Genomic DNA, 9503 nt, shown 5'->3' with positions numbered 1-9503 from the left:
GTATTATGAAGGTAAAACTAAATATATATAAAGCATTGACCTAAGAAAGATAAAAGTAAATAAAGATAAAATAAGATAAAATAATAAAAACTAAAATTATAACTGAATTTATGTATTTTGTTAGGTTGAATTTGTGGGTCACGAGACTTCTTTATTGTTATCATGGACTAAGGTGGAAGAATAGTTTAATAAATAAAGCGGAGAGAAAATTAATATATATATCATTGATTGGTATAAAACACTTTGTTTTGCTTCTAATCAAGAAAATAGAAACGAATTTTCTTTTGACCATTTTTTCTTCGTCTCATTCTTATGTCTATCTATATATATATATTTTAGTTTTTAGCTTTCTATTATTATCTCTTTAATCCAAGAAAAGTAAAGGTATGTGTGTGTCTTTCTTTTAGCCACTTATAACAGTGTCACTATCATTACTCTCTAACGTTAGAAGCCACTTGTTCCTAAAACAAATGGTTCTACAACATGGCCAGGGAATACGCATTTCCTCTTACAACTTACAATCAGAGCTGTAAAGGAATTTGAATCATATATACTATTATCATAAAGTAGTGAAAACTTTTCTCTAGAAACATATCAATTCATGTACACCTATTACACTATATATCTTTAACGTTATCTAGATGAGAAAAATAAATAAATAAATGAATATATATGTTTAAAATTATAAGGGATGGAATGACAAAAAAAGAATTGGATTTATTTTATTCAATGTCAACTATGTAGGTTTCCAATTATGTCAATTAAAATACATGTTTGATTTACCTACTTATTATTTCAAAAGTCATGAAAAATAATCCAATTTACAAACATCTAGCAGTTTAGAGAAGAATTGTACTTAAATAATATAATGTAAAAAATATAATTTGATAATTTTATCTATAGTTGATTTTATGACTTAAACTTGTGATATTGAAGTCACATAAAAATTCATTTCTCCAAATAAAATTTTATTTTATATATATATAATTATTTTCCATCATATTATGTTACACAAAAAATCATTCCTCAATTAATTATTATGGTGTATGTAAATAATATCTTTATAGAACCTCATAAAAAATTATATTATATCATTGTAAGTAAATTTATTTATCTATTACAGATTTAATTATTGTATTATTATATTATGACAGATTTGATTATTATTATAAAAACTGATTACTTAACTAAAAAAAAATATATGAATCATCAATACTCATAAATATATACAAATACATAATAATAGTAATTGTTTTGATGATTGATTTTTTATTTATGTGGAATATTTTTTAATTCTTTTGTATTATTAGTATAAAGTGTTAAACTCAAAAGAATCCTTAATTGATTTAAAAATGGATATAGAATCCATTATTTTAAATAAAAATTGAAATGAGATCCATGAATATATATAGTATCATATATCCATGGTTAATGAAAAAGAAGAAAGTGATTAAAAGGGGTAATTCAACTTTGAAATTTAAATTAAATCATGACTAATTAAACATCAATAAGCATAATATATTCTCCCTTTATGCTTAAATTTACATGGTGCAAGTGGAGGGGGGTGTTTCTACAAGTAGCTAGTAGTAACAACATAAAAGCAATTAGAAAATAGGGCAAAAAAAAAAACAAGAAGAAGAAAATGGATCCAAGAAGGCATGGGAAGCTACCATTATCTTCATCATCAGATGCAAAAGAGAAGAGAGAGGATGATGATTATGGATCTTCTTGGTGCACACCTGAAGACACTGACATGTCAACCATGGTTTCAGCTCTTGCTCAAGTTATGGCAACTTCCAATAATAATAATAATCAAAACCCTCATCACATGATGATGATGCCACAATCAAACCCTTTTCCTCTCTCAAATGAACCTCTTCAACCTACTCACCCTCTTCAAGATCAAGGTGAGTTATAGCTTCTAATTAAATAATAATAATAATAATATTATTATTATTATTCAATTCTTAATTAGTTACTTGTATGTTTAATTTCTATATGTCTTGTTTCTCCTTTTTATTTAATTTATATGAAATTGGCATGCCTAATTTCTAAAAAATGTTATAATTATATCTTATGTTGTGTGTGATGTGTTGTTTAATTTGTAATTGTTTAATTCCGTTTCAAGTTGCTTTCTAATAAAGATCTCTCATATGATTTGTTGGTGATATTTTTCAAGAAAAAAGAACCAATTATTGAAATGGTGTGTATGTTTTGTTGGTGGAGACGTGCTAGACACGGATCTAGATTTTGGTACTCTTATTATAGTGTTATATATTATATAATCTTTTAATTATTTGCAGTTTTTGATCCATAAAAAGGTCAAAAAATAATTTTGTTATATTAATATTTTATACGGCCATATATTATTAATAGATGATAATGATAAATTAAAGTTTTAATTTGATTTGGTTTATTACACTTTTGATATCAATATCATGCATCAATCTATATTCTATATATATATATATGATATTGAAGATTTGATAACTTACATGTGATGATTGATGGCTTTGTATGGAAAATGTAAGCTATTTGCATTGTTAGTAGAAGAATATAGTTCATAAAAATTTTATTAGTTCAATTCGATGTTTGATTTGCATGAAAGCATGCTTGCATATATAACTATAAAATTTATTTCATCCAAAGTGGATAATATCACATGCATGTAAGCATTTCCAAAGATGTATGCATCATTTATTTCAATTTTAGTCCATTGGTATATTTTTTATTTACACTTACACTACTTACATTCATGTTGCATGCAACTATGGACCGGATATTAAATATCGTCTTATGCATACAGCAATCAATTGGTCAGCAGTAGATTTTTAAATAGAGTTTAGATTTATAACAAATTAACTCTAAACCTGTCGGACTATAAAATACCATGGACAATCAAAAAAATAAAATTTGTACCTACCACCTAAACTTTTCTAAACCGGTTTACATTCATTTTCCCATGACATAACATCAACCCCTTTTCCTTAGTTAAAGTTTTGCATGACATCTTTATTTACTTAAAGTTGCAAATCCATATGGTTTGATAATATATAATATTTAGTTCTTTAAATCAATTTAATTATAATATAGCTTTGATTTTGGTCCATCTTGACATCTTGTTAAGTAGATAATTCTAGCATATATAATAACTTGAGTTCTCTTTGCTGACTAATAAACTTTGTGGAAATATACATTGCAATCATTTCAATTTATTCGTTTCTTAATGGATGATATTGTTGGTACACAATTACTATGACAAATTAAATAAAACTTATTTTTTCATCAAGCAATTAATATCTGATAGTACATATTATTCCAACTCACATGATGAGTGAGATGACGATGATAAATATGCCAAGTTTCTGGTTCTATTTTCAAGCATGTGTAAAATATAGACATCAAAAATAGATTTATATGTTGAATATCAAATTCGGTACTCTAAAATGATGGAGTATCATGATGACTAAAATGTTTCTCATTCTGGTTATAGACATGTGTAAATTCTATGTAGGAAAAGCACAATTGAGCAATGATTGATGAATTACCTGTTTTAGTTTCTCATGTCAATGAAGGAAGAAAAAAAAAAAAATAGACTTTTTCCTAGAGACTTTTATATATAGAATCCAATTCGTTTGCTACTTCAATCAAAATGTCCAGCAATGCCAAAATAAGCTTTGTTTAATTTTATTTTCTCACTTCCATCCAAGTATGTCATGAAAAAAAAAAAGCCAAATTCTTTGCATTCTGTCCAAAAGAAATTAAACTAAACAAATCATACTACATATATAGTAAGTTGAGATTAATATTTTTTTATTAAAAACTTTTTTTGAGTATTTATATCAATACACTTGTTTTATTATTTTAGTACGACCTAATCACTTTCATTTTTTTCATCTCTAAATATAAATCATACCTATTGATTTACATGTATACTTTGATACATATATATTATTATAAAAGTGAAGAGATTTAAATCACCATGTTATACATATTAAAAATGAGGAAATATAGGGAGCTAATGGAGTATCTGTACGTACAATGGAGATTAGGGATGTTCGATTCAGTAGGAGATCGGATGTTTATTATTTCTAGTACCAGATAGTTATTCTGGATAGTATAGTATAGGTGTACTGTATTTGAGAAATTAGTAATATTTTATCCTGGATGTTCATTTTTTAACTCATATTAGGCCAAATAAATAACCCATTGTACACATTATACAAATACTTCATTGGCTCCCTAACGGGATTCATTAAAAATATATATATATGATAACTAATTTAATGATTAATTTTTTATATATACATAAAATTTTTGTAAATGATACAGAAAATTGTAATCTGTTGGACCTAGTGTGTAAAGAAATTTAAAAATGAATAATTTTTTGTTATGCATAAACTTTTATGATAGACATTATTATTTTAATATCAATATTTTCAATAATTAAAAAGTATTTTTTTTGCTTTATTAATTAAAACATAATCTAAATACATAATTATTGATAACAACTATATTTTTACATGAGGAGTACCAGGAATATTTACTGCATAACATTATTATTGAAAGACAAAATTGTAATATGTTTTGTTGAATTTGCATGTACGCATATTTTGCATTGATGACTAATAATAAAGAGGAGGGGTCAAATAAGAAGAAGCCACACTACAGAGGAGTGAGACAGAGGCCATGGGGAAAATGGGCAGCAGAAATTAGAGATCCAAACAAAGCAGCAAGAGTCTGGCTTGGAACCTTTGACACTGCTGAAGATGCTGCTTTAGCTTATGACAAAGCTGCTCTCAAATTCAAAGGCAACAAAGCCAAGCTCAATTTCCCTCAAAAACTTGTTCAACCAAACACTACTCAACAACAACAACCTAATAACAACAACATGCTACAACAACAACAACTACAAGGTGGTTCTGCCTTTCAATTCAGTGGTTCAGCTTCTAATGCTATTCTTCCTACGCTCTATTCACCATCATCATCATTATCCTCAACACATGATCATCAAGTTTTCCCAAACTTGTTTCAGTATGCACAGATTCTTTCAAGTGATGAAGCAAATTTTCCTTATTACACTTCACATCTTTTCAATCAACAACAGCAACAACAGCAGCAACAATTGCAACAATCTTTGAATCCATCGTCCTATTTCTACAACCAACAACAACAACATGATCATGAAGGAGGACACCATCACCACCAAGATTAGTAGTATATATATAAAAATATATTGTATGTGTCTGCCAACTGCTGTGCATGTTGTTGCTGCATAAATATATATCTTTTATGACCTCTTTCTTTCAATAAAAAATATTGGATGAGTCATCGTTATCACCAATATCTCATATGAAATAATTATGCTTATTTCTAGAGATTAGTACTTTAACCATAATTATTGATGATTATGTAGTGATTTAATTTATCATGTCCTTATACATTTGTTATCATCAAGATTGATTATAAATATATAATATACAATTTTTCTTATCGAATAGTCTATATAGTATATATCATTGCATTGTCAACTAGTTGAATCTTATTTTTAATTAAGTTTGGAAAAATACTTTTATACTTATGGAAAAGATGAAAGTTTTACTCCACAAAACACACACCATTGTTACCCCTTGTGAAATGTTTTTAAAATTAGAGTAAAAAGGTAAACATCCGTTTATTTTATTTTATTAACGATTCCAAAAAGGAAATGTTATTCTGAAAACAATTCACTTATAAAATATTAAGTTATACACTCTTTTGAGTGGAAGTGGAAATTAAAGGCAGAAACAGAGAGGAAAGAAAAGAAAGTAGTATTCATCTTTTGACTTGCTTCTTAACTTCTTTTGTAGTCTTTTATATAAAGTTAATAGTTGAGAAGTGTTAGATATACAATTATTTTCATGTTATAAAGAAAATCGCATGTACTAAGTAAGCTGTAATGTTAATCGTTGACGAGCATGAAGAGAGAGAAAAAGTGAAGGTTGAGAGGAAGAAAAATGATTTCTTCTCATTTTAAAAGATTTTGAAATGAATGAAAAACTAAAACAAATTATTTAGTGGTTAACCTTACGTATTTTTTATGTACTCTTAATCTCCTTCTATAATTAATTACAACCAACATTAAACTAATAAAAATTAGGGGTGTGTGGTTTGGCCGTCCTCTTCTCCACCCTTACTGTAGACCCTGATTTCATATAGGTTACAGACAATGCATTTGTTGTTTTAAGCAAGTCAAGAAGAGACTCTGGTTTTCCAAATTCCATTTGGTTATTGTTGCTGCTGATGGTGTTGTTAATGATTCCATTATTGTAGAGTGATCACTTCTACATTGGAAAAGAAAAGTTAATGCTTGATGTTAGGGTGATGTTGATGTTAGATGTGTAAATAATATTGGAAAAAAGATTGCTATTAAATGATTGGTATTATTAGAAAAATAATCTCTTCTCGTTTTGAAAATCTTTTAAATAAATAAAAAACTAAAACAAATTGTTTGGTGGTTCACCTTGTACACTTTTTATGTACTCCTATGATAATTAATTGTAATCAATATTAAACTAATAAAAAATGATTTAGGTAACATGTGAAGTTGTAAGTTGACATATTCGATTAAATGTTATTTAACGACTCTCAACTATGAACTTTACATGAATATCATCTCATAAAGTAAGATAAATATTGTCATTGTGAAATGTAAAGTGAGTGATGATTGTTGAGAAACACGCATGGATAAAAGTGGGGCTTGGCAGCCTCCGCCACTTGTAACGGTTGATGGTGCATCAGTCAAAAAGAACCCCACTTTCATCCTATAACCAAAAAAAAAAGCGACAACAATTTTAAAATTTTTCCACATGCTAGCTAACTAGACAAGCGTGCTTCTTTTGAGAATGAGTAGGAAAAGATTGAATACTTTAGATCAAACCTTATCATTTAGTAACTGTGTTCCTAACCTCTCTTCTTAGTGTTGCTAATTTTTTTTATTGGGTACGCGAGTGAACAAATGTTAAATTCTCTTTTCCTACTCATTCTCAAAGGATCACACGACTTTTTGTTAAGAAATTTTTTTTTAGTTATTCACCTTTTAATTGAGATATATCAATCAATTTCATTTAAATACGAATTTTTTATACAAATATTTTTTCTCATAAAACAATATTGTTTTAAGGGATTGAATAGTCATATTTTTCACTCAAAAGATGTCTAGAGATTGAATATCCTTGTTCGTCGTTGGAAAAATTGTTTTAGGTGAAAAATAATTAGGGTCTCCAAAAATAAATAGTTAGGACTTAGGACTACTTTGTTATCTAATTTTCCATGTATTCTTTACCTTGACAAGGTAATGACTAATTCGAATCCCGACACTTTTTAAGCGGATTGAATTAACTACTAAACCAACTCAACTTCACCTCGACTTTATTCAAAAGCTAAATGCATGCATAAAAGTGCATGGTTAATCTTTGGGCGTAGTGGGAGTTTATGAAACCCAAAACCTGGCTATATATGTATGCAATAATTCTATGTCAAATTTAGCTTGAATTCAAGCCCATTTCCATTTACCATCTTGAACAAAAATGAGTTTCGCTTAAAATAGTTAAAATATAATTATCAATTTTGAAATAGTTTGTGAAAATTTTATTGTATGTAGGAAAATTGATCATCATTGGTAACAATTGCCTAAAGAAGTCAGAGATTGAATACTATGCTATCTTGTCCAAAAGTTCGTTACAATAGATACCTCCCATTTTCTGCTGTTTCTCTTAAATCTTATGACAGCTTGAATTGTAAGTCCCAAATTACTTACTTTTATATAATATTCATATACACTAGTCTCAAGTAGAAAGAGCATCACATCAAATTGAAACATATGATTGAATGTCCTAACTTACAACCTTACTAATATTTCACCCCTTTGATTTATATTCTTTTTCATATGGCTGGTTTGTTTAGGTACACTACGCACACTATATATCACCCCAAAGTCCCTTATCTTCTTAAAAGGTAAATGAATATTTGTGTACTCACATGTATTCACGCGTGGTTTCAATTGTGATTGAAATATTGGGTTGGCAAACTGAGCACGAACAAGAATCAATAACCTGCTCTTTTTTTTTTTTGTTGAGATTTAGCATTATGAACTCAAATAGTTACTAGGAGTCCAATTTGATGATGTCAATCAATCTTGATGTACTATCTTAGCTTTTAGTTGTAACTGTGATGGCTTAATCCAACAATAGATTGTGAATATGTCATTTTATAAATGATTTTATGATTTTATACGCCAAGATTAAGTAATTTTGGATTCATTACCTAGTATTTAAGGTTCCATCTATCTATATATATAGTGCATAATAACTTACATGTTATAGTTATGAACCAATATGAACTTGCATTACTATTAGTTTTGCTTATGATCCATGCTTCGGCATAAGAACTTAATATAAAATATGTTAGTCGAATGGGTTAAATTACCAGTTTACCTTCCTTGTGAAGTAGAATGGTACAACTAATTTAATTTGATTTGAAGAAAAGAACTTCTCTGAACTATTTGTGCTTGGACGAGCGAAGTCTAGTAGTGTATTTTTATATATTTTTATATCGACGGTGATAAAACAACTATGATTAGTATGATGTGGCTCATGAAACGGGGGAGGCTATAACATTATCCTCATTTTCATTTTTAATTTAACTATTAATAAATCTGATAAGAAGATGAAAAAGATATGTAACATTGTCTCATGTTTTGCAACTATTTCAAAGCTTGTTTGGTTGAGTAAATTTTCATAACAGTTCTTGTTTGGTTGAGTAAATTTACGCCATTATCTAATTAAGTTTTTTAGTTTTCAATTTTATTATAGTAGTCTCTCAGATTAAGTTTGGGGCACTATTATGATCCCTAAATCTCTTTTCAATGTTGAATTAGCAATTACAGTGATGATGTGACATTTTATTACCATGTTGGAGGCTGCAATAACTAGCTGATGTGTCAAGTTGCAACTGAGATCCAATTTTGGTAAAATTTTTTGAAAAGGTGTCTGTGCACAAATGCTTGTACTTGCGGCTTTTAAAAGTTAGGGGTGCTTTTACCTAGATTGAGCTTTTTAAAGTTGGCTTGTACGTATTAAAATTAAAAAAAAAAATCTAATATAATAAATATTCAAAATTACCATTATTAATTATTAACACCATAATTTATTTATTTTTCCACACATATTTTTCGCCATTATATTACCATTGGAATCCTCATATATTTCTAATTTCTCAACCTAACTTTCACAAATTCTAACACAATCTTCATATATTTTTATTTTTTAACCTAATCTTCACAATTTTAACGCAAATACATTTCTATCACGTATTAGGTATGAACTTCTATCTATTTATATTATTTTTTGTGCTTTATTTTTGTATTTTTTAGTAGATATTTGTTTTTCTCTATTCTCTAAAATCGTGAAGAAGGAGACCTGGTTTATGGAAACCAATCATAAAATTTTCGTACACTAACTTCA

General features: G+C 27.8%; 1 protein-coding gene across 1 annotated transcript; it reads left to right on the top strand.

The window, feature by feature from the left end:
- Positions 1–1339: 1339 nt before the first annotated feature.
- On the top strand, positions 1340–5495 carry LOC112798060 (ethylene-responsive transcription factor ERF114-like). The gene is made up of 2 exons (XM_025841215.3): positions 1340–1907; positions 4638–5495. The coding sequence occupies exons 1-2, from the start codon at positions 1643–1645 to the stop codon at positions 5213–5215; spliced, it is 843 nt and encodes a 280-aa protein (XP_025697000.1). The 5' UTR covers positions 1340–1642; the 3' UTR covers positions 5216–5495.
- The last annotated feature ends 4008 nt before the right edge of the window (positions 5496–9503 follow it).

The sequence above is a fragment of the Arachis hypogaea genome, chromosome 14, assembly GCF_003086295.3.
Source record: "Arachis hypogaea cultivar Tifrunner chromosome 14, arahy.Tifrunner.gnm2.J5K5, whole genome shotgun sequence".
Lineage (NCBI taxonomy): Eukaryota > Viridiplantae > Streptophyta > Magnoliopsida > Fabales > Fabaceae > Arachis > Arachis hypogaea.
This window is presented reverse-complemented; position numbering and strand designations above follow the sequence as displayed.